At 38.8% G+C, this 24803-nt stretch overlaps 1 protein-coding gene across 1 annotated transcript in view; it reads left to right on the top strand.

The window, feature by feature from the left end:
- Window positions 1-23537, top strand: part of REEP3 (receptor accessory protein 3) — a 42791-nt gene extending 19254 nt beyond the window's left edge. Inside the window, exons 2-8 of the mRNA XM_055719887.1 lie at window positions 1777-1849; window positions 6314-6390; window positions 6959-7079; window positions 8379-8492; window positions 15909-16056; window positions 18566-18717; window positions 19502-23537. Coding sequence (XP_055575862.1) covers window positions 1777-1849; window positions 6314-6390; window positions 6959-7079; window positions 8379-8492; window positions 15909-16056; window positions 18566-18717; window positions 19502-19558 — 742 coding nt within the window. The 3' untranslated portion in view covers window positions 19559-23537. The remainder of the gene's footprint in view (window positions 1-1776; window positions 1850-6313; window positions 6391-6958; window positions 7080-8378; window positions 8493-15908; window positions 16057-18565; window positions 18718-19501) is intronic.
- The last annotated feature ends 1266 nt before the right edge of the window (window positions 23538-24803 follow it).

Raw genomic sequence — 24803 nt, 5'->3', positions numbered from 1 at the left:
GCCCCTGCAACAGGCTTCCTTCCACAGGTAACCACGTCTTGCACTAAAGATGGAGAAACCCTCTCTCCATGGTGTCTTGTGGTTCTGTGATGTTGAAGAAAGTATCTCACCTTTGCTGTTAACAATTCTTGCTTTTTTTTCTTCCCGATTTATGTACTATATGATAACTGTTGCAGATAACTTTAGTACTCTAAATTTTTCTTCTTACCAAGCAGAAGACTTTCTGCCTGTGTATCGGAGTGGTGCTTGGAAGATAGTGGGTATCAAACAGATTGAATTCAAACTTACATTGATGTCCTGGACACTAGGAAAGTTCTGTGGTAGTATTTGCAAATAACATCTTGTAGAAGACAAAGGCTCTTGGAGTAGTTGCTTAAGAGAGGGAAAAAGAAAAAAAAGTACATTTGGCTACAAGTTCTTAGAATTCTTTCCTGGGTCTAACAGTAAAGTAAAGCTTGGTAGTCTCATGCAGTCTTCTGCAGTGGCTCTGTTGGAGAACCACTTATTTAGAGCTACCTGACACAACTATAAAGCCTTAAATTTTAGTTGATTATTTACTTTGGTGAACTTGAACCATGTGGGTTGAAATCTTACATGCCCGATCTGTCCCAGGCAGACTCTTATTAAAAAAAACCCTATGTGATGCATCTTCCCTAACTGTAAGAAGTTAAATTGAGTTCTGAATGTTCTTAGAAGATCTCTGGATAGCCATACAGAATCGCATAATGGTCAGGGTTGGAAGGAAGAACTCTGAAGATCTAGTCCAACCTCCTGCTAAGGCAGGTTCACTTACAGCAGGTTGGACAGAGTCACATCCAGGCACGTTTTGAGTATCTGCAGAAAAGGGGACTCTGCAAGTGTAAATTTCCCCCACATAACCATCCTGAGCAAGTTGTAAGTGATGCTGCAGAGATGTAGCCAGACTTTCTGTAATTGCTGCTTTAGGCCAGCTTGAACTAGGGACAGGCAATTGCTTGACTTGGCAAAGTGTAACAAACTGGTGAAATAAAAGTATGGAGCTCTTGCCTTTGTCAGGGAGATGGCAACTACTGCTGTTCAATATCTCATAAAAGAACTGTTCCACTAGTCTGTGGCCAAGACTTTTACTAGAAAATACTGTGTTGTAACCGAGTTGTGTTAGAGCAGGTCTTTGTTCTGATCTTGCTATCAGCATGGATTGCTTGGCATCTTCTCACACTGCTCTGCACCTTACTTTTGATTAATTTTAGTAGAAATAGGCTGAGCAAAACTAGCTTAATCCCACTTGCCTCTATTTCCATGTGTTGCTGTTGCAGAGTTCCTAGCAAAAAGAGATGAAATTACGTAACTTGTCTTGTCTTAAAATTGCTTTTGAAGAATCTTCTGGTAATCTGATAAAAGTAGATGATTCTGATTACCTGCTTGTATTTGTTTCGAGGCTCTTTAAGTGTGATAGCACTTACAATGTGGCAGTAGTCTTGGTATGGACAGACTGCAGGACTGGTTTTACTTGTAGCTGAACCAGAAGAGCTACTAGTTTTACCTTATCTATTAGAGGCAGTCTTACGAAACTGTTTGTTGTCTTCAGGCCTTACAGCCTTTTATGTTCATGTTGCTCTATTTTTGTGTATTGCTAAACTTTCTCCAAGCAACCTATAATATTGTGATTATTTTTTCCCCCAAGCTAGAGAACGGGACTTTTTCAAGTTGGCTGCATTGCTCTGATGATGTGTTGTCGTCACTGTTTTGTCATATATGGTATAACAGACTCTGAAAGCTCTTTTTATTTTTCAATAGGCTGGTGTTTGGGATGCTGTATCCTGCATATTACTCATACAAAGCTGTGAAGACAAAAAATGTGAAGGAGTATGTAAGTCACATTCCTTTTAATTGCTTAATTAAATGCAGTCACACAACTGTCAAGTTTTCATTATGCAGTGTAGTAAATGATATGAAAACTTGATTTGACTATCTTAGTATTAGATATGACACCTGTGTGAATCTAGTGGTAGTCCTGTGGCTTTGTCTGGAGGGCTAAAGTTAAGGTTTTTCAGGCTTTTCATAGACTTTGCTGAAATGTGTCCAACACACCATGCTGTATATGGATATTTTTAGGAGGATTTTTAAACATAAACCTTAGAGTGTTGGCTGTGTTTCAGCAAAGTGTCTGAAATAATGCACTTTTGGGCAAGGGGTAGAAAAAAGGTTTCTCTAATTCTGCCAACACCTGTAGTATAACTAATGACAAATTAATTCTCAGTGACCACTTGAACAGTAGCAGCAGTTTAATTGTCATTGTATGGAGCATAACAGGGCATTCAAAATCTGCCTGAGAAAAAAGGGGTAGCTGTAGTTCATCTAGCATTCCTCAAAGAGGAGAAAAAATGTGACCTGGGAAGGGAAAGATTTGGTTAAGGTGTTGAGGGAGAAAGAAGCAGAACAGACAGAGTAAAATGGAGAAAAACACAATTACTGTAGTTACTGCAGTTTCGAATTAGTCTGTTAAATAATTTACTTTTCAGTGTGAGCAATGATGATTGCAGCGGGGTAACATTCTTTTGGTAGTCACGAGGAGCTTTGGTCACTGAGTTACTTCCCTACTATAAGAGGTAGCCTAACTTGATTTCCGCAGCTAACCTGTATTCTGTCCTGAATCTTGTTCTTAACTTGGTTGCCTGACTCAGGAGGCTCAGTGCCATCGTTACTTAAACTCAGCAGCCGTAGCTGTGACCTAATGCTGCTGCCTGGATGTGTGGTGTCTCCACTTCATACTTGGTTGTAGTGGTAGAATGCTGTAGCTGTTGTTCCTCCCCTTGTGTGTCTTACATTTAGTCTGATTGCTCCATCAAGGCTCCGAAGTATGAATACGATGTCCACTTCTTCTAGTTTTGGTGTACGAGCTGATTAGAGCTTATTTGTGCACATAGGGCTAGTGCCTGCCAGAGCTACGCTTCTGGGAGAAAAAAGTATCAACAAAAATCAGAGAAGAATTTCCTCTGTCTCATGCTTACTTTACCCTGTCAGGAAGTTATATAATGCAAATAATTTATAATCTGCTTTTCCTCCCTCCTCCCTCAAAAGGAATCTACAGGCTAAGTAGAGGACAGCAGTTTCAAGCTCTAATCCAAGAAATCAGAGATGCCTATCCACACAAGACCTTGAGTAGGACCTGGAACCATATTTTTTCATCTGTATATTTTCATTTACTGTGAAAACACTGCCTTTCAGTAACTTGTGGTCTTTGAGCAGTCCCTGAACTTGCAGTTGCATACAAAATGTTCATGGGGCGGAGATGAATGAGGCCCATCACAGTGACTTTTTCAGTGACAGGGAATGACATTAACTCATTGGTGAATTACCACTCCATGGTAATGGTTTTAAACTAAAAGAGGGTAGATTTAAATTAGATACTAGGAGGAAATTCTTTACAGTGAGGGTGGTGAGGCACTGGAACAAGTTGCCCAGAGGAGTTGATGCCCTAACCCTGGAAGTGTTCAAGGCCAGGTTGGATGGGGCTTTGAGGAACCTGGTCTAGCAGAAGGTGTGTCCCCACCATGGAAGGGGGCTTGGAGCTAGATGATCCTTAAGGTCCCTTCCAACCCACATCATTCTGTGATTCTATGATTGCTGGTTGGGTCGAGTGTCCAGATAGATCTCAGGGACAACCCACGGCTTTCATCTTCTCAGCTAGGTAATTTTTGTTCGTGGAGAGGGTGTAGGTTTAACTGCAGCCTTCCAAATGACACAGCTGTGCTGCTGGTCACGTTATGGCCCAAGCACAACTTCCTTTCCGGGATTACGTGTGGCTAGGAGCCATCTGTTTTTGTTTTCTATATTGCAAGAGCTTCGTAACAGTGAAATTTTTTACTTAGCCACTGCTTCCACCAGTAACAAACAAACAAAGAGTAGAGACATCTTGACTTGCTGTTTAGGTCATGATGCAGCAAGTTGTTCATAATTATTTAAGGGGAAAAAAAATGTTGCTGCTCACTTTGGTAATTTAAAAGACTTACGGACTTTAGTTCTAGAAATTAGGATCTGTGTCTTTGAGGAGATTTATTTCTTCTTGTAATTACCTTGATTTAATGGAGTTGACCAAAATCTTTGAGGAGTTTTTTGACTGTTACACTAAAGTGCTTGTAATAAGCATCTAAAATCTAGTTTAGAAGGCTGAGTGAGCAGTCTTCCTAAATCCTAGCTTAAAAATCCTGACTTGAAAGGATGTGCTTCAGCCAAAGCCAACAAAGATGGGCTTAATGCTTGGATGGTAGAAAAAAAAAGTTCAACAAAACAAATCTGTAATCACGCTTTTAACCTAAAAAGCAAAATTCAATCAGAGCTTCTGTAGCTTCATCTTTAAGAGTTAAGCAGATGATAGTCTTCTGGGCAGTGTCAAATATGACCATCTGTTTTTCCTGTTTTGTTTTTTTTTTCTGGTATGAAACCCGCTGTAAGTTGCTCAGATTCATTTGTTAAGGATACTTTTGGTATTTAATACGTTAGTCGTACTAGAATACGATTTGATTTGTGTTTTTGAGAATCTTTGCCCAGACCTCAGCAGGACTCCTGGCAGATCTCATGTGCCTGTCTGCAGAGCATTTCTTACTGTTTCTAGCAGCACAAGAGAAACTACTTCTACTGTGGTTCCTAATTGGATAAATCGATGTTGATTAAAGAATGAATAGCCTGGATAAAATATATTGGAAAAAAATTAAGTCTTGCATGGCATCCTAAAAATTGCATTGTGTCATGCCTAGGTTGATGGGGCAAGAGTGGATGTTAATTTTATTTTTATTTGTGTATTGACTCTGGTTCATGGGAGGGTCACTAGTCTACATGTCACATGGCCTGTCAGAGATGACTTCAGCTGTTGTGTACATTTGTCTTAGTTTATTCAAGCCTGAAATATCTAAATCCTCTGAGAGATTGAAGTGAAGAATGTCATCACATGACTGAGTTTCTTTTCAAATTGAAATGCAGAAAAGCATTTAAGATAAATGGGTCTCGAGTTGTGACAAAGGAGGTGGTTTTAAAGCATAATGCACAGCTATGAAATAGGCAGCAGGGTAGCATTAAGTTTTGAGTACTTATTTAAGTCCACTTCAAAAAAAGATTGCTTTAAAAGTGAAGATTAAATCTGAGCCACATCCTCTGTAGGAAAGTATGTATGTTCCTCCTTTTGAAAGAGGGTACTATGAGTTTAGGACTTGAACTACTGTCTAACAAATGTGGTTAATGCTTTCTGGGTATACCAGGAGAGTTAGTCTGTTAGTCACAGATGAAATGAGGTTCCTGCATCTGGTTACGATGGGTTTTCTTCTCTTTTCTTTCATTTTTTTTAACAAACTGTTTGGCTTTTTTTTTTCTAGCATAGATAGCATTGGAATTTAAAGAACATGTGGGCATTCAGTTAGTATGAATAACCAGTAGTGGTTTGCACAGACCTGTTTTGGAAATACATTGCATTTGGCCACTGGTATCTTAGAGAAGACAAATGAAGAACTAATTCTATATGTATTCTGAAAGATGTAATCAGTTTAGGCAGCCAAATCTGAAAAAATGTTCAAGAAAAATGAGTGATGTGGTTAACTATTAGAAAACAGAACTAAAACCTGTATTTCAAGAGCATTTTCTGATTTCAAAACAATGATGTATACTGTCAATCTCAAAAACAAAAAAGTATAAAGATGTAAACATAATGCGAAGCATTAAGATGCTTATGTGGGAGCTCTTTTATTAACAAGAATTTTGTGGTTCCTGGTATATGAATAGAATTCAGTTTCCATGAAAATGCTTTTTTTCCCTACCTTGTCCCAGTGTTTAATACCATAATGCTAAGCACACGTGTAGAACTGAACTGCAAAGTGTAGCTGAGTAACGTAGACTATGAAATGAAATCAAGGGCTGCCTGACTTACTGACACTGATTTCTGTGTGTGTGGTATAAACATGTGGAAGAGAGTGAAATACCCTTTAGTGCTATAGTGGGAATTGCACTTCATAACTTACAATAATCTACTGACTCTTTGCAGTGTTTTTTCTTATCACTAAAGCTTTCTAGAGGCAGAATCAAATCTGTGAAGCCAGCTTAGGTGAGTCTGTGACCTTGTTGACCCAGCCATTTCACACAGCTTGTTGCAGCTGCCACCAGTTCTACTTATGAACAGAAAACCCTTGGGACCTTCATGTAATTTCGCTTGAAACTTGGTTGATGCAGACTGAGTTGCTGTTGAACGTCTTGCTGTGACAGCTCTGAACTGTCTGTACAGTGTATAGTGTATTCTGTGTAAAGGCAAAATAAAAATTCTTTCTGAAGATGGTGTTTTAATTTTCAGGTTCGCTGGATGATGTATTGGATTGTGTTTGCTCTTTACACAGTCACTGAAACAGTAACTGACCTAACAATCTCTTGGTAAGAGCTTGCTTTTTATGAACTCTGGCTGAAACTATATTTGTTCCTGATGTTCTTTGACTTGTGGCGGCTTCATTTTTATAAAGAAGTTGTGCTTGTTGATAGCCTTTTTTTTTCAGGAAAAGATCGCAGTGTATGTGACGTATAACATCTGTGTTCAAGCTTGCTCTACACTGTCACTTGAAGTAGGGACTATAAAACTTCCACCTTTCCTGTAGAAACTGAATAGAGGAATGGAACTCTTAAAAGGATGGACTATAATTTCTCTGTGCAGGAATGTGTAATGCAAAGCAAGTATATTAACTGTTTCAATGTTTTAAATGACGGTACAATCAATTAAAAACATTAAATCCATAGGTCTAAACTTGTTTAATCTTGTCTTAATTGTTTTAATTTGTTTTAATTTTAATTCATTTAATAATTGCCTAATATAACTTCTTGTATGTGAAGAATCCTATATGCTAATATGTAATTGTGTTTTTTGTAAGAGATCTTTTCATGATGATTAATTACTGTGCATTTTCTCACTGCAGTTGTTGATCTCATGCAACCTTTAACTTGTGTGTAGGTTTCCACTGTACTATGAACTGAAGATAGCTTTTGTTATTTGGCTTCTTTCCCCATATACTAGAGGGGCAAGTTTAATCTACAGAAAATTTCTCCATCCACTTCTTTCTTCTAAAGAAAGGGTAAGAAAAAAACTTCTTACTTTTAATGCCTAATATGGAAATAACAATATGCTGAAATACTAACTGTTGCTAGATACACGATAAGAGCGTATCAGTGTGTTGCTGATCTGCCATACAGCACGAACTTGGACTAGTAGAGGCAAGTGCATATGACTGTCCATATATATGGTTCTGTTAAGCTTGCATGAGCAGACAATATACTACTTCTTATTGCCATGAGGTAGCTTGCTGTTCTCTGGTCTACTTAGTGCGCTTTGGGGAGCCCAGTTGAATGGATGGGATGCAGTTTGACATCCTCCTGAATGAACTGGTGCAGTATTCTCCGTGCAAAAGCATCGGTGCAGTTTTAGCAACAGCTCTTCATGTAACCGTGGGTTTTTTTAGCATAACCTAGTAACAAAAACTCTCAGGACTAATGACATTGATGACTCTTCTGGTGTGCAAATTGACAGGGTAAGAGGAGAGCCTTCCTACTGAGGTTTAAGGGAAGACCAGTCTGCAACAGAAAACAGCTAAAGGATATATAGCTTCAGCCAAAGTATGACAGGGCCACAGATCTGCTTAGCTCTTTTTCAGTATCCTGTTTGGATGTGTGGAAAGAGCAATCAGCCAAGGTGTGAAGACTACCACTGAAAAAAACCTTCCCAGTATGGAAAATAGCACTCATAAAAGTCAGTGCTGGGCTTGGCCTTTGTTAGGCAAAACAGGTACCTGGCATGCTTGCCACATGTATGACTAGTAAGGTCATCTTGACCTTCTGAAGGTTGAACCATAAACTGTTTGCAGTTTCATAAGCTAAAGGGATTTTCCCACGTAGTCTGCTAGCTGTTGTGTACTACCTTGAAGACTTTATCTCCAACTCGGACATTTACCACAGCTGGGGATAAATGTCATGACTGTATTGTCCGTGGTACTTAACTATGTCAAAGCTCTGGCTTCAGAAGTTCTTTGTGAGCCTACTACCTTTCGAAGGAGCTCTCTGATTTCATCTGAAGCATGTTATTTCTTCAACAACTTTTGTCTGACAAGTTAAGCTTACTATCTGTAAGGAACTTGCTGTGTTTCTGAGCCGGACAAAACTCATCTATTTTAACTTCTTGTTTGACCAGCTGTAATCCTTTTCTAAATGAGAGAGTATAATTGAGTGAAACATCAGTATACAAAGGCAAAAGTAATTGTTCCATTAAATGTTTTCTTAAAGAATTCTTCTGTCTTCCTTTATTGATGGAAAAATAATACTGTGGGGTAATGTGACTTTCTAACACACAGTGCTCTAAAATGTCAGTGTTTTGCTTTTAGGAGATTGATGAGTACATCGTACAAGCCAAAGAAAGAGGCTATGAGACCATGGTGAATTTTGGAAGACAAGGGTTGAATTTGGCAGCAACTGCTGCAGTGACAGCAGCTGTAAAGGTAACTTTCTGCTTGCATTAATTGCTTTTGTCCTTGCTGTAGAACAGTGTAATTGTACTGATGATTTGCCATTCCTAAACAAAAAGATTAATTCTGCAAATGCATTGAAAACCTGGAACACAATTTAAAGGTTGTAGCTCTCTAGTCTTCCTCATTCTATGTGTGTTTAAAGGTGGCTTCTAGTTATTTCTTGGATGATAGGGATCAGTTGACTGTAATTCAAAAGATAGCATGCAGTTTTCTAAGCAGGCTTTTGGTAAAGATGACCATTGTTTCTTTTTTGTCTCTGTTGTGCTTTCTTGTTGGTAAACAAACTATTTAAAGGATTTCTGGCTTTTCTGCTGTTACTCTCCAATCAACTTGAGGTAACTCCACATATGAAGTAAGGCATGAAAGATTACTACCACAGATAAAAGTTCTCTTGACACAATTAACTTGTTTGCAATCTGTTGATTTAATTATTAAATTAATACACTAAGCATATGCTTGCATATCGCTGTTTAGCATACTCTTGCTTTGTCATGTAGTTTTCATTACGTTATGAAGTAACCTGTGGTTGTTTCTAAATTAAGTTTCTGCAAAACTCATCACCTTCAGCTGAATTTCACAGGATTCTAGTTCTCGAAAAATTAAATACAAGCTCATAAGTTAGATTCTAAGCAATTTCTGGCCCACCAAAACGAGTATAACTTTAGGCAATGTGTATCCTCCCCAACAGTAACTTAAACCAAAACACAAAAATAGTATGGAAAGAAAGATGTGCATATGCTAGTTAAATGGCAGTTTTAAAGCAATCAGGATTACCTACTTAATGGGAATAAATGAAAGTGCTGTGGCCATAGTAACAGAACTGAAAACATGAACACTGTTAGTAGGTAACAGGAAGCAATGTAGAGATCCCTGGCTGTCAAAGTTAAGTAGGTACAGCTAGCATTTAACTTAAATTTATGTGCCTGTATGTTAAATTCTTGCTTTATAAATCAAAGACATTTCTAAACACTGTATTTTCAAATGTATCTCAGAAAGGTTTGGAAAAATAGTCATGCATATCTTGTTTGTTCATTTTCTGTCTTTTTAAAGATGTATGTGGGTGATAGTGTAAAAAATACAACTTTTTGTTTTAAAATATGGACATAATGAGGCTAAAATACTGAGAATGTGATTCATTTTGATCACTGGTTCTTCTTCTGTTATTCAAACTCTTAGTATTGCCTTGAGACATGAAATAATTTAGAATGAAATAGAGTACACCTTTAAAGGAATGAAAGTATCCCGAGTGAAAATAGGTTGCTAAAAAAAAAAAAAAATCCATCACAAACAAACCCAACAAACAAAATCTCAAAGTACTCTGGGGAAAAAAATTAAAAACTATACCAAATGCTAAAATGCAAGTTCTTTGCCAAACAGCAAATTGGAATTTATTGCAGTGTGCACCTGTAATGATACTTACACTCAGTGCATTTTCCTTATGTCTGGCTAAGGGTGGATATTTCTGTGTTAATCCTTACAGTGTTACAGAAATATTATAAAATAAGTAAGAGAAATATCTCCTCCCACTTCCTTCTGAAATAATAAGTTTTTCCTAAATGCCTGTGTTTAGATTTCATTGCTATTCAGCTGTGACTGGCAAGATGTCTGCTCTACTTGTCAACTTGTTAAACATAACTGTGGATATTTGTACAGAATTAGTCCAGTGCAGATGAGATGCTTGGGCAAAACAACCACCACAATATCAAAGACCTAAAATAGACAAGACTTTTACACAACATGCAAGAGGAGACTCTCTGAAAAATTTTAATTTTGGCATGTTAAACTGCTATTTAGTTTGTCATTCTATAAAGCTGAGCATGACTGCTCCATGCAAGCAAATGGAGACAATGCATGTGTTCTTGATATTTTTTGATTGTTTAATTTTTATTTTTTTGTTCCCTGTATTTCAAAAGTTGACTGCAGCCTCCAGCAGGTGAAAAGATGATCCCTTCAGCATGAGCTGGTGGAGCATGCTATAGGATTTCAGGAATGGAATCCTATTAGTGGGATCAGTTATGATGGGAAAGAGAAACACTTTCATCACTCTTTCTTTTTCTTTTTGTTTTGTGGGGGTTTTTTTGTTGTTGTTGGTGGTTTTTTTCTTTAAGGAGCAGGCATGCTTGTTCTGACATATCAGATCTCAAATTAGGAGTTTTAGGAGTTTAGAATGTGGGAAGTTTTATGCAAGAGGAACTCCAAGAAAGCTTTTCTTCACTGAAGTGTCCAAGCAAAAGATGCTACGATGTCTGCTTATGCTGACTTTAGAAGGGTGGTAAAATTGCTTGTGAACTTTCTGGAATATTTTCAAGAGCAAGTGTGGGAAAGAGTGGTTTTCTCCAAGGGCTGAAACAGGAATAGGGGATTAGTATTTAAAGGCTAGCTGGCTGTGTGTGGGAGGCAGGAGCAGTCAGCCAGCCAGGTCAGTCTGCTGAAATTTGACATAGATTTAAACCTGCTCTGCTGCAGTTAAGTTGAAATGTAATTGGCAGGAGTCATGGCTTATAACTTACATTTCTATACGGATAATTTTAGCTGGTACTAGTTAGCCCCTGCTAAATTTAATCTAAAATTTAGAGTTTCAAAACCTGCTAAATAGCATACATTAGCAATAAATTGTGTTACTTAAATCAACATGACAGAAAATAAAACTTTGTGAAATCCTAATTTCAGGAGACTTAGAAAATCAAATAGGGTCTAGGCTGACTTTTACAGTTTACTAATAAAAATTTTCTTTGTATGAAATAATCAGCAACAAGATGCCTTTATTGATAGGAAAGTTGTTGGAGTTTATTCAGCTCAATAGCATATAGATTTGTGGAAATTATATTCACAACACTAATTCCACTGGTATATCTTGTATTTTGATGCATCTGCTTTCTGGATCCTCTGAGATGCTGATTACCTGTATGTTCAGATTTTGCTAACACCTACCTGACTTCTCAAGCTACTAGAGAGAACTGGTTTCTATATCAACACATGCACGATGGCTGCTAATTAAGTTGTGAAATGTACTGTCCTTTATGAACAGTATTTGTGTGACCTCATTTGTAAAGCATTATTTGGTGGTGATAGTAATAATAATAAATATATTATGAGGGCTGTGTTTCTGCATGTCTTTTAGTCATCCTGAATCTCTTTGCTGGTTGAATACTGTTCTCATGGCCTTGCCTAGACTTTCCCTTCTTCCTGCTCAGGGCATGGCAGAGGAAGGAGATAAGTTAAAGCCAGCAGTGGCGTACAGCTACTGTGACTATGAGCAGCTCAGCTTGCCAGCAATATTGCTTTCATCCCTCCTCCCTGCTGGGACTGCCTGGCATGCTGCAGAGGTCATTCATGGGACAGCAGTCCCTCTTCAGGTTGAGAGGGAACAGAAGTCATTCGCTGTCAGCCGGGATCGGATCAAGGGGAGAACAGCTGGGAATGTGGGTGCTGCACGCTGCAGCTCTCCGGCCACAAAGCTCCAAGCAGCTTTGTGGATGTGGAGTTCATTGAGAACTTGTCTAATGGAGGCAAGCAGCTTTAGTTGGTGATCCGGACCACTGAGGGGTGCAAGCCCAGTTTAAACAGCAACAACAAAAAGAGTCCCTGAGGCAGACATACTGTGTGATGTCTGTTTACAGCAATTTCCCTGGCTCAAGTGTATAGACTATAAAAATACATGCTCAGAAACAAAATAGAGAATGGCATTTCATATATGAGAGTCAGCTGATGAGACTGCATACTAATAGCTTACTAGAGCCTGAGTAGTCTCAAAAGCAGTCCTTTAAGTAGGCTATATTTATCAAAACCTGGATTTAGAAACCTATTACAACTTTAATTAGTGTTTCAGATTGGTCATGGGTAATGAGTGTGGTCTCTGAAAAGCATTTAATATGTTTCAGGAAATACTATTGAATAAGGAAGCAAGCTCATTTTTTAAGACTTGCATTTTAAGACAACACAAACTTCACAGTTCATCTCTCCTCGAAGTTTTATTTATATAGAAATTTGAGCACTGTGTTCTGTGCTTTTTTGCCTGCATTGTGGTTGTAAATGTGTGTGTCTGTCTTTCATGGTGTGATTTAGTTGGTGGCCTCCAGGCTGGATTCAGCCTGCTGAATTTCTGCCTTACTGGTAGGAACTGTTGAGATAATGGGACACCAGTGCAGGGGTGGCAGCTGCTCTGCGATCTTCTCATAAGCAGCATCTTGGGGCTGTGTGTATGGCTGGGGAGAGGTGACGGCTGCTGCCATACCCATGACATGAGAGCAGAGGCAGGAGATCCCCTTTCAGCTCCACCTGCAACCGTATTGCTCTGCCGTCTGTTTTGGGGGCAAACATCTTGCTCGCAAGGTGTGGCTAGCCACTCTCCGAACTTTCAGCAAGGTAGCAAAGCTCTTCATGCATTAATGTTCTAAATGTGAATATTACTCTCACGTTTCCTGCAACAGAGAGTATTTAATCTCACTTTTCCTGCAGTAGGGAGGGTCTTTAATATTTTTTGGCCACACTTTTATCCTGAGCTGAGAGTAATAGAGATCCTCACAGAATACTTTGTTTTGGCAGAAAGCAGTTATCTGCTTTTTTTGGGCCTGGGGGGTGAAAGAATCTTAAATCTCAAGTGCTATAGGAGCACAGTGATTTTTTTTATTATTATTATTTTTCCCATAATGAAAAAAACCCACACAAAACACCTTGAAATTTGTCCTCCGATTAGGCTGTGCAGTGGTGTGAAGTAGAAACCAATGCTGATGTGGCTAGAGTGGATCTTCCTAGGGTGGGATGCAGACTGCATTCAGGCAGGAGTCTGGCAGTGCTGTAGGGAGTACCTGCACAGGGTGGGTGTAATGTGTGGCTGCGAGTACGTGCAGTACAGCAGTGCTTGTGTAGCCCCTATTCCTGCTGTGAATCTCAGGCATGTGAGCTGCATCTCTTATTTGTATACATATCCTTTCAAACTTCTTAATATTTGCTGTGTGTAACTTGAGTAAAACTTTCCATCTTGGCAAGTCGTTTTGGAATGAAGGGCCCATTGTATGAATCAGCCGTATCCTCCCTGAATAAGGCAGCACTCGGCAGGAGCTCGAGCCTCATCAAGTGTGCAGTTTGTTTAGGGGCACAATGTTATTTTATGGCACATAGTTGACTTTTTTTCCCCTTTGAAAAACAATATTCTGTATATAAAAGCTGCCCTGAAAAATAAGGCTGAATGTTCCCAGCTTAGATCTAGTCCTCTTTTCACAGTGGAATAGGAAATACAGGCTGTAATGTGAATTCTTCTTGGCATGTTAATTATTATATTCTTAATTACATTATCTTGTACAGTTTCCAAATGTCTTTTTGTAGTATATCACACGATGAATGAACTCGCTGTGCAACTGTTACGCAAGTGTGTCTTCCTATACTTCTGCCTCTGCCCAAATCCAGCTGCTGTCACCATTTTATTAGTAGATTCTGACCGCTCTTAGTGAGTGGAGTTGCACTGAGTTTATATGGATTCTCCTGAGAACCTACTGGATCAGTTTTATGCTTTCATCAGTGTTCAGTGATTGAGACCCGAGTCCTCTTGCATCTCTTCAAGCAGTGGACACAGACTGATCAACAGTCTTACGTGTTATAGCAGTTACGTAAGCTGTTACTTGTCAAAAGAAGCAGTCCTGCCTTTCCAGGTCTTTCCTCTAGCATCCTAGCAGCTGTTTCTTAAGTTCTGAGGCGTAGCTGGTTCCTGATTTGGTTTACTGTGTAAATGTTCTGCAGCGCAAGAAGAGGAGTAGTGGAAAGGCAGGAATTCCTGCTTTAAATAAGCCATTTTAGGGAGTAAAACTAACGTAAGAGTTTCTACAATAGTTTTTGCGCAGACTGTTGGTAGCGCGTTTTAACTCAAAGGCAGGCTGTAGTTGTCAGTAGGGCAAGTTGTGGAACTGTCAGTCATCCTGCACATGTGTAGGAAGAACTAGAAAAGTAAAGACTTGAACTTCTCTCATAAGGAACTTTTTCTTCAGTACTGTTTAGTGGCAATGTATGAATGGTGGTGTAGAATTAAAATAGGTTCTTCTTGCCTGTGTAGCACACTGTCTTAGTTTTGCATGCTGTACTAATGACTAGTCATTAGAAAATGAATATTGGGTTTCAGCCACCCCCACCCTCTGCCTTGGTAGCCATGTGAGCTTAAGGAGTATCACTCTACTGTCTCTTCACTTCACATGGCTATTTTTAACGTGGAATAATTTAGTGTGCTGGTCTATCATCTGCGAACAGTTGTTGCCATCAGAGTGGGAACAAATGGCTGTGGCCAGTGGTGCGAGAATTGCCTTATGCTGGTGCTGTTGCAGAGAGAGATGTGTGGAATTGTACCCAGATTTCTGCTACTGCTAGCTAACATAATGCTCAAATGAGGAATTTTACTGAAAACGTTCATTTGTAAGAACAACACAAAATCTTGAACACTTGCTTAAAGTGGGATTCATGCACAGGCTTGTTAACCTTCTTTTGAAATACTTTTTTTTTTGCCTCATATGCCAGAGAGGGAAGAATTAAATGTTATTTTAACATGACGTTGAGTAATGTGCTTGTTCTTTTAGTTGCTTATGCTATATAATCTTCAGTCCTTTAGTAATAACATCATCTGATATAAGGTGAAAGAGCTGCTTCACGACCCTCCTTTCCAAAGGGGAACTTAGTCTTTGTCTTTTCTACATGGGACATACAGAATCGGTGAAGGAATACTGATGTTCAAATGTGATCAACTATTCTTATATGTAGCATCAGATTTTTGGGTTGGTATTGTGTCAGTAAAGCTGCATTAGTAAGAGAACTTGCTAACCTGTAGTCCAGGCAGGACCTCTTTGGTCGGTGGCTTCAAGTTTCTGTCAACTAGAGCTTTTTGTAATGCTTCCAGTTTCTCAGTTACTTGAGTTACTGTTACAGAGCGTGTTTTCAACACTTTTTCCTTTGTTATGCATATTCAAATTTATAGAGGGTAAAATATAAAATAGTATAAACCTTTATTATCTTCAACCATGTTTTTTAAAACAGAAGTGTTAAACCCACTGTCATGGTACCTAGCACTGCTAGAGAAATAACATTTGAAGTGAATTGACTGTTTTTGGTTTTTTCTTTTGAACGCTTCCCCTCACCCCAAAAGCCTTTATTTGTTCAAATTAAAGCAGTGAAATGAGACGTTTATAATGAAGCTGCTACCTTTTCTGTAACTGTTTTGTCTAGGAGCAATATACAGTTAAGCTTGGGTAAAAGCAATACTTAAAGCAAATATAAATCTACTGCATGCTTATGTTTGATGAATTCCGTAGTGCAACAAGGAAGCATGGGCTTAAACATCTTAAACCGACTTGAACAGCAAAGTTAAACCTATGCTTTGTTTTCAAAGATGCTGTTCTTGTGTTTCAGAGTCAAGGTGCGATAACTGAGAAACTGAGAAGTTTCAGTATGCATGATTTGACTACTATACAAGGAGATGAGCCAGTAGGACAGAGACCCTATCAGGCATTACCAGATGCAAAAAAGAAAATCAGAGCCTCTGCAAGTGAATCTTCAGGTAAGTATTTTTTTTCTCTAGCTAAAAGATCAAGTCACCAAAGACAAAAGAGGGAAAGCAGAAATACTTTTACCCCAGTTAGAAATTGAAAAGGCCACAAAGAATTCCAGTACACTTGGAACAGAGGAAGATACACTTGACTTCAGCAAAGTATATTATGATAGCTGAGAAGTCCTCTCTTATTTTCTTCTTACAGCCACTAACACTGTAGTCATACTATACTCGTTACTCTTACCTTTGCCAATTAGCGGCAATAATTCCTTGCCAAAGTAAAGCTTAATTGTAAGTAAAAAGATGTGTGATTAAGTAGTTTGTAACAAATGTACAGATGTTAAACATGAAAATTTATGGAAGTTCAATAAATAAGAAGAGAAAATTAATGGAAACAAATTCAATAGGTCTGTAGTGATAGTTAAAAATGTAAAATGACATGTGGTGATAGGAATAATGAAGGCATTAAGTTGTCGTAATACACTGATGCACATCAGCACTCAAAAGATGGCACGTGGTGACCAATATATGTTTTTGAAGAGGTATTTTTTAATTAGTCTTATTTTATGATCATCATCACTTTGTTCTTCAGCCTGTGACGCCTGAAGGAAGGTTTCGGTGGAGGACTGTCAATTGCACCATGTTAAGTGGCAAGGCTACAGTGTGAAGTAGTTGGTATTTCCCACAAGAGAAATAGCTTTAGTCTATTTCTTTTTCACCTAAGCCTGTCACTTCTCATCTCTCCATTTTTGGAGAGTGATGGTCCTTCTGGAGTGCAAGGAATTCCGGGAATCGCATGGTAGCTCATGGTGTTTCTGAGGAATAAATGTCCACCTGAGCGGCCCTAAGCTGAACTGCGAATTGATCCCACGTGTAAAGATGGGGGGTGCTGGCCACAAGAGAAAGCCCATGAGTTCGTCAAGAGCTGCGTTACTGTCGCTGCAGGTGTTGTGCAGGGGGTGTTTCTCAGTATGATGGCTGTAGTTACCTATCTGAAATAGCTTGAAAATGCTCAAAACACAGCGGTGTGGTTTGTTTTGGTTTTTTTTTAAATTACTCGGGTACAGCTTATGCTGTGTAAATAATCGCTGATTGTGAGATTGAATCTCACATGTCAAAATGCTTTCTTAAGAGCTTGTTTAACTTAATTGTTTCTACTCCTGGACCCAAATCTAGTATATGCCTCTTCTGTTTTCTTTGATTTTTCTTCAGCGTTAGAGATTTTAAAAAAGAACAAACCATGGATAGAGTTAGTAACACCACGTAGGAATGTTTCACCGCACTTGGCAGAATGTTACTTCTTGTGATCTGAGCTGGGAGTTCCTGTGCAAATTAGCTGAAAAGACCTAGTTGTAGGACATTGATCATAGGGTGACTGAGCTGCCAGTGCTTGCTGTGGAGAAGGCAAATATGGTACTGATGCATCAGAAGAGGCGTTGCAAGTAAGAGATAAGGAAGCGTGGTTGTCACTGCAAATACCCTGGTCAGAAACTAGATGAGTAATAGGTGTGCTTCACATCCTCCGTATTGAAAAAGATGAACTGAAACTGTATTGGAGGCAGAGACGTGTTTCCCTCTAGCATGGCTGAGGAGGCAAGTTTGCCTTAAGTAGTTGTGGAGTAGGTGAGTGCAATTCTAATTTCAGGACAAAAATGAAATGACCAAAGGAAAAGAACCTAATTAAGACTAAATGAGATACTGACTTAAGATAAAATGTACATTGATCATGAATAAAAATGGGTTTGGAGTTTAGAAGATGTCCCTGAGTGTTACAGCTTGTAAGTTCTGGAATGGCTTTGTGAAAGGAGAGCTCGGCGCGGGGAAAGAACCCTTTGGGGGCTTTAAGATACATCTATGATGGGATTCAGGGCTTCGGGACCCCGAGGAGCTTTCCAGGACGTGTTTTTAAAGCAATTTGCGCCATCTAGTGACGAGCTTCAGTAATGATCTTGGTCCTGTTCCTGCAGGATGTAAACAAGCCCTAACAGTATTTTGACGTTGTATCTGTCTGAAAGGAAATTTGCTATTAAATATGCAGAGCGGTATGAAAGTATGAAGAAAGATCATATGAATCACTTAATGGTTTTGGTTGGAAGGGACCTTTAAGGATCATCTAGTCTAACCACCCTCCCATGAGGATCGTGGCCAAAAACCTTTAAGTGCTTCTCAAGATGACCACTGAGGTTTTTGCAGTTCAGGGTAAAGCAGAAGATGGTAGCAGACTGATGGTTTAATTTTTGACCATTGAGGAACCACTACATTACAAACCTGTGGAATGAAGTGGCTTGTTATTTGCAGATGGCAGAATTATAAGTAACAAGTTCCTGGCAGACTAGATGTTCAGCTGTTTTGAAACAGCGGGCAGACTGATCATATTATCTATGGTCCGTATATATAGTATTATATATATATATCAGTTCTAAAGGATGTTTGTTAAAGATGAAACTCATGATTTGCTTAGAAATCTAAAAGTTATAGGTGCGTCTTATTAAACATTTTTATAAAACTGTTTTTAAAGGTTACAAAACTCCACTGGAAAAAAATCTTGGAGATGATAAAACAGATGAAGAGATGGAGGGGACACACTCGGAGGATGAAATGATTGCTCAGAGAGGCCTTCGAAGAACTCAGAGTATGAAATCTGTGAAAACTATTAAAGGCCGTAAAGAGGCAAGTATAATCTTAGTTAAGTATTGAGTTTTTCGACAGTGTACCTTAGCATTTTTAGAAATGCAGAAATTTATTTCTTTTTTCTTAATCTTTAGAGGGGTTATCAATGGTAGCTGGGTTGTAGAAGGCTAAATGGAGAAGGAAGTATGTGATTAGAAAAGCTCCAAGCTTGGAGCTTTTGTTATTTGTGGTGTTTAAGGGAAACACCTGAATGAAATGAACTAAGCGAGGAAAAAGGGAGAGGAGATGAAATGGACTCTGTGCTTGTAATGCTAATTCTGGCACTAACAAGCCCAAACTCCAGGAACTGCTGACATTGAAAGGGGTGTAGATAGCGGTATTGTCATCTGCATTTGAGCGTCATGGTTGTGCACACTTAAACATCTGCTGTTTAATGGATTAAAGAAGATTCAGAATTTTTTAGTTCCCATAGGCATGGCCTGCTTTGACTTGTAACCCACAAAGCGGAGATTCTGTGCAGTAATCAAAGTGCTTTATATTTGCGCATCACCAGATTTCAAGATACTTAAAAGATAAATCTCTGTGGAATCTTTTAATAGTTTTGGGGTAATTCTGGGAAAACTGTTGAGACTTATCCTTCTTGCCCAGTTCTTTGAAACTGTATCCCGTTCAGTCATAGGTAGATTCTCTTACTGAAACTGTGGAGTGTCCAAAGCACATTTAAAGACACTCACTAGATTGGATTAGTGGAAAGGTAAATAATACTTCTGCCTGAAGTGATCTCAAGTCGTTGTTACTTTTTTTTTTTTCTCCTCCCCCTCAGATACGGTATGGATCACTGAAATACAGAGTAAAGAAGAGAACTGCTGTTTACTTCTAGGTGTATTGCACAATGCCTGCGAGACAAACTGCTGTATAATAATAACTTGAATTCGGTGTGTCAAGGATCTGTATATGATTCTTAGAATGAGTATATATGAATAGATATGGTAGGACTTGGTTTTATGAACCTAAGTGGTCAGATAAAGTATTACTCTGCTTTTCTGTAATTGCTTATTGTTTAGACTTAAATCTGGAAAAGTTACAGTATGAATTTCAGCACTCCTTAAACAGGAGTTAAATGAGTAACAGGAAGCAGCTTTTTTTCAGAGGAACTGAACAGGTCAAAATAATTACAATTCCAATTGAATTAGCAGAAGCTGTAAGTATTTGGAACTTGTGAAAAGTGAACCCATAGTCAGTCCCCAAGTTTACGTGAAAATATAGGTATACTTGAAATATTTTTCTGAACTACAGTTCGTGAAAAGCCTTTGTGTAATTTAAAAACGTACAGTTTAATAAAGGACAGTAGATGGTGGGGAAGGGAAGACGAAGTTGATACGGTACATCCTTAAGACCATCTTCTTGCATCGTATTGCCAAGCTTAACAAACATATATAATACTAATAGGTGCAAACTAGGGGGTACACATAGCACTGTATGCAAAACTGTATAGTTTTGCACACTTACTGATTTATAGCTGCACATGTCATTTTAGTGACTTCTTAGGTAGGTTAGACTTATCTTTTGAATGCCAGCAATTCTTGTATTCGATTATCTCTTTTTAATTTATCATGATTACTTAAGTACGCTAAGTATGCTGTAGATAATTGCTACTAACACTTAACGATATTATCAGGTGCCTTTCTATGTATACAAGGCTGTGTGGTTTTTTTGTCTGTGGTTTGGTCTTTTGTTTTCTTCTTCTTTTTTGTTGTTGTTTTGTGTCTTTATTTCTCCTTCACCTAGAGAGATGTAACACGATTTAAGTCAACTTTTGGTTAAAATTGTGGTAAGTAAAACTTGTTAGTAATACCAGTGATAGACCTCAGGGATCTGATCAGCCCATCAGTTGTGTATTTTAAGTCATGCTGACACAAAGGCATGTGTGATAGCTTATTCAGGCCCTGGTTTGGTTTTGCTCTGCATTGCTTTAAGAATGTGTGTGTGTGTGTGTGTATAAATATATATATAAAAGAACATGTATGTGTGTATATTTCATATCATGTGTAGATTCTAAAATTGGCTGTGTACTACTTTCTTCTATTGCTGAAGTTGTTACTAAAATATTTACATACAAATAGCTTTTTATAAAGGTCTAGCTGATTTAGTCAGCCATTTTATAACCTAGAGTCCTATGGCATAACTGTTTGCACAGGGACTAATTTTGAAATGTCATTCAAGGCAGGGACTTGTCAAAATGACTATTTGAGTCCCCTTTGATTCTATTTTCTGCAATTCTGAGAATTAGGCTGTTTTAGTTTTCTTTCTACTCTGGATTTAGGGAGAAAACACCCACTTTCTGTAGATAGTATTTTATTACTTGGCATGGGGAGAGGTGGTTTTACTTTTCTTGAAGAGAAAATGGCGTGCGATTCCCTCTTAGCCTTGGATCTTGGACTTCAATCCTTAGACCTTCCCCCAGGTGTGACGGTCTACTGCAGCGCTTCTGAAGGTATTCTTAAACCTTGGGCTTGCTGCAGTTCTTTTTCTTGTATGTATATGACATCTATAGCAGGTGTCCTGCTGTTAGGCACTTCATGACCAGTTAATGTACACTGGCGTTTGAAGTAGCCTGCCGTAGGCTTTGGGCCAGGGTTTGAACTGTATGGATAAAAATGCAGCTGGTCTGTGTTGGCATTGCGTTCCTCGCTATTGTAGGCGTTTGTAAGCCAAGTGCAAAGCCCTGGTCAGGTATAACAGTACCGATGGCACGGTGCTTTTAGCGTCTCCGAGGAAGCTAAATGCTTTAGTCAGAAGTTGCACCAGTCCATACGTGATTAAACGGCCAAAGCTTGCGTCCCTGTACTGGAAAATGCGGTTTCGTATGGTAAGACAGGAAGGCTGCTCTCTCCCAAATGAGTAGAGGGCAAAAATCCCATCCTCTAACCTAAACTGCAACTTGTGATCGAGCTTTTACAGGGAGCTGTTGTCTGGGGGGGAGGCAGTGGTCAGAAAGGAGCTTCTCCCCCAGGCCTGTTTCATCACTTGTGCCCCAGGGATGTCTCTGCTTCTCACCCGTTTCCCTGAACGCACAGAAAGGCTGGCTTGTGTTGTGAGGTATGTAAGACGTCAGAGGAAACAGGCTTTTGTATCTGTGTCTCACCCTCTCTGAAAATTAGACTAAGCTGGCCCTTGGGTGGAATCTCTAAATCTCACTCTCCAGTTGAGCATCCTCCTCGAGCATTTGCTGCCACATCTTGGCTTTAACTCATCATGTTTATTTTATCGGCAATAAAACTGTCATCTTCCTACAAACCAGAATCCTGCATGAAGGAGCAGGGTAAGCCCTTCTTTCAGAATTACAGTTCCTGTTACAGGCCCGTGTAGATCCTGCTTTGGGGGTCGTGTGCTTTTCGCATTTCCAAGGCTAGAAGTCATTCGAGTAGTTTAGGCTCTACCACGCTCGTGGTCAGTAAGTTGCTCGACATGCCACTATGTACTGGAGGCTGTAACTTCCAGCAGACTTAACTTGCTAATTAAGCAGTGACAAAGGCTAAATAAATTCTCCTTTTTCTGAACGATGCATGACACTGGGAAAGCTAGCAGTGTTATTCATATTCATTACTTTTTCCATATGAATGTCCTTGTGTTCTCTCAGATACTGTCTTAAGTGATAAAACTTCCCGTGTTGTCCTAGCTGGCTTTTTCAGCCTAACATTCAACCATAAAATTCTTTCCTTGACAGCTTGATTTTGCTCTTTGAATTTATCCTGAAACTGGTTCACTGTATGATCTTAATTCCCACCCCCCCGCCTTGCTGTTCATGGTCAGCTGGTGCTTGGTAGGGCACAATGGCGTGATTAGCTTTCATCCCAGCAATACGTGTTTCTTTCTGCTTGTGGAATTCAGTTGAGTTTGGTTTTGATATATCGCATAATCTTGTTAAACTTTGTGTACAGGGAATTTTTAAACTTTTTTGCCTTAGCAACTGCAGAAGTGATCTGTCTAGCTCTTGCCAGTAAACTTCTTGGGGAAAAAAATTAAAAATAAAAATTGAACATTCTTTTTGGTTTTGGAATGTAAAGAGTAGAACATGTCAAATTACATCATCTTATGAATAAAGCGTTTCCTGAGAACTGACTGACTGCCACCAACAGGATCGCTAATATAGTTAAAGGAAAACTTAGAGAGAGGTTAAAGGCACTTTAAAAAGAGAGTATGTATGTCGTGTTAAATCGTGTAAAGGTTTCAGGCCTTTCCAAAATGTAGCTGGACTGACTCAGATTTCTTAGCAAGAGCCTACTGTACGTGTTAAAATACACAGTTTGAGATGAGGATTCAATTGATGGCCTCAGCTGCAAATAAGTTTAGGTCAGACTGATTACAAGGTAATTGCCAATACTAGCTACTTAATGCTAATTGCTTTGCTATGTGAAAGTAAGTGAATATTATCCAAGACACTTTTTGCAAACCATAATGAATTTTAAAATGAACAGAGGATAATTTGGTTAAATGGAGCGGTGGAGTAAATGCTAGATGCATTTTACACGCTGTTCATGACAAAAGATGTGTTTTATTTTTGGTGTTGCTTTTATTAATAGAAAGTTGGTATTTTTAAGTATTTTTCTACAAACGTGTATGTGCAAAGGCAATACTGTAACATTTTTCAAGAACTCGTATTTTTAAATGCTACAGACCAGAGACTGTCTACATTGAGACTGAAGTTAGTAGCTTTACAAAAATGCAATGTAAGCTTTAATTTTTATATTGTAATAATAACTTGCTGTCAACTTGTTTACATATTTGTAGGAGGGAAAGCTTCATTATTCATTGACTTATCTTGATAATATCTTTAATAAATGCTGCTTTGAGCAGGATGCAGTGGATATTTTATTATCTGAATTATGATTAACAAACCGGTCGCTATGTAATCCGTATTCTGTTATTTATTATAATGATTCCAGTGCTGAAACGACCAATCTGAATTGTGAAGAGACTTTTAAAACCGTTCAAAGTATGGTTAAACTGTCACTGAGGTTTTGCCATGGAGCCCAATGCTGATTTAGACTTGATGAAACTTGCCTTGTTAAAGGCAACTTGAAAGTGCTGTAGTGTTACCTATTTGATTAGATGCTAAGTTTGTAGTAAACTCCAAGTAAGATGCTTAGTCTCCCAAAAGAGTACGGCTTCCTGGGGAACGGTTGGATTTTTTTCTTCTTTTTTAAATTAAACCACTCCTAACAGTAGCCTTTTTTTTTTTTTTTTTTTTAATTGATATAGCTTTACTGTTGTTTGTGCCAGCAAACATTTTGTTTTGTATTTCCCCATCAGAATTCTTCTGCTAACCCAGAGAAGGAGCTGCATAGGTAAACTTGGGCTTTCCCTTTTTCGAACCTCCCTTCAAGTAAGCTGTTAACACCCCTAGCAAAACCCAAGCAAAACCCCTCCATAACCATGTTTTCTGGACCTTTTTTTGCAAGGCTTCCTGACTTACTGCCTCAAAAGGAAGTAATTTCTTGATCGGATTGAGGAGAAAGACTTAAAAAACCTACTATTTATTGCTACGGTCTTGTAAGCATTATGAAAATACATCCCCAGAAGCACAGACTGACTGTAAGGGACCTCGCAGTGATTCAGTTCCTGATGTCAGAACAGTTCATGTCGTACAAAACCCCGACCTACTGAAGAAATTGTGGATGTCAGAAAACAATGCCGATTCCACACACCCCACCCCCCTCCTTGATTTGTTCAACTAATGTTTAACGGGAACATTTGTGGATGTGAGCTAAAAGCTGTCTTCTTGCTGTTGTAACATTATGCTGGTGAGACCTGCTCTGGGGATGATTGATTCCAAAATGGTGCTGGTGCAGATGTCCTAGGCCGCAAGATGAAACTGATGGAGTGATGGTGAAGGTTCTTGGGGGCTCTTTTTAAATTTTTTTTTAAGAGACCTTAAGCATTGTGTATCTTCCACACTAACATGGGAAAAACATCATTGAACGTGAGGGGGAACCTAACACGTCTTGTAAAATCAGTAGACTTCCGAAATTGTTTCCATCCTTTCTGTAGATCTATTCAGGAACAGAACGGGAGCCTTTCTTACGCCTGCCTGCCTTATCCAGGGTTCAACCACAGATCACTCT

The sequence above is a fragment of the Falco cherrug genome, chromosome 9, assembly GCF_023634085.1.
Source record: "Falco cherrug isolate bFalChe1 chromosome 9, bFalChe1.pri, whole genome shotgun sequence".
Taxonomy (NCBI): domain Eukaryota; kingdom Metazoa; phylum Chordata; class Aves; order Falconiformes; family Falconidae; genus Falco; species Falco cherrug.
The sequence above is the reverse complement of the archived record's forward strand: the minus strand, read 5'-3'. Positions and strand labels throughout refer to the sequence as shown.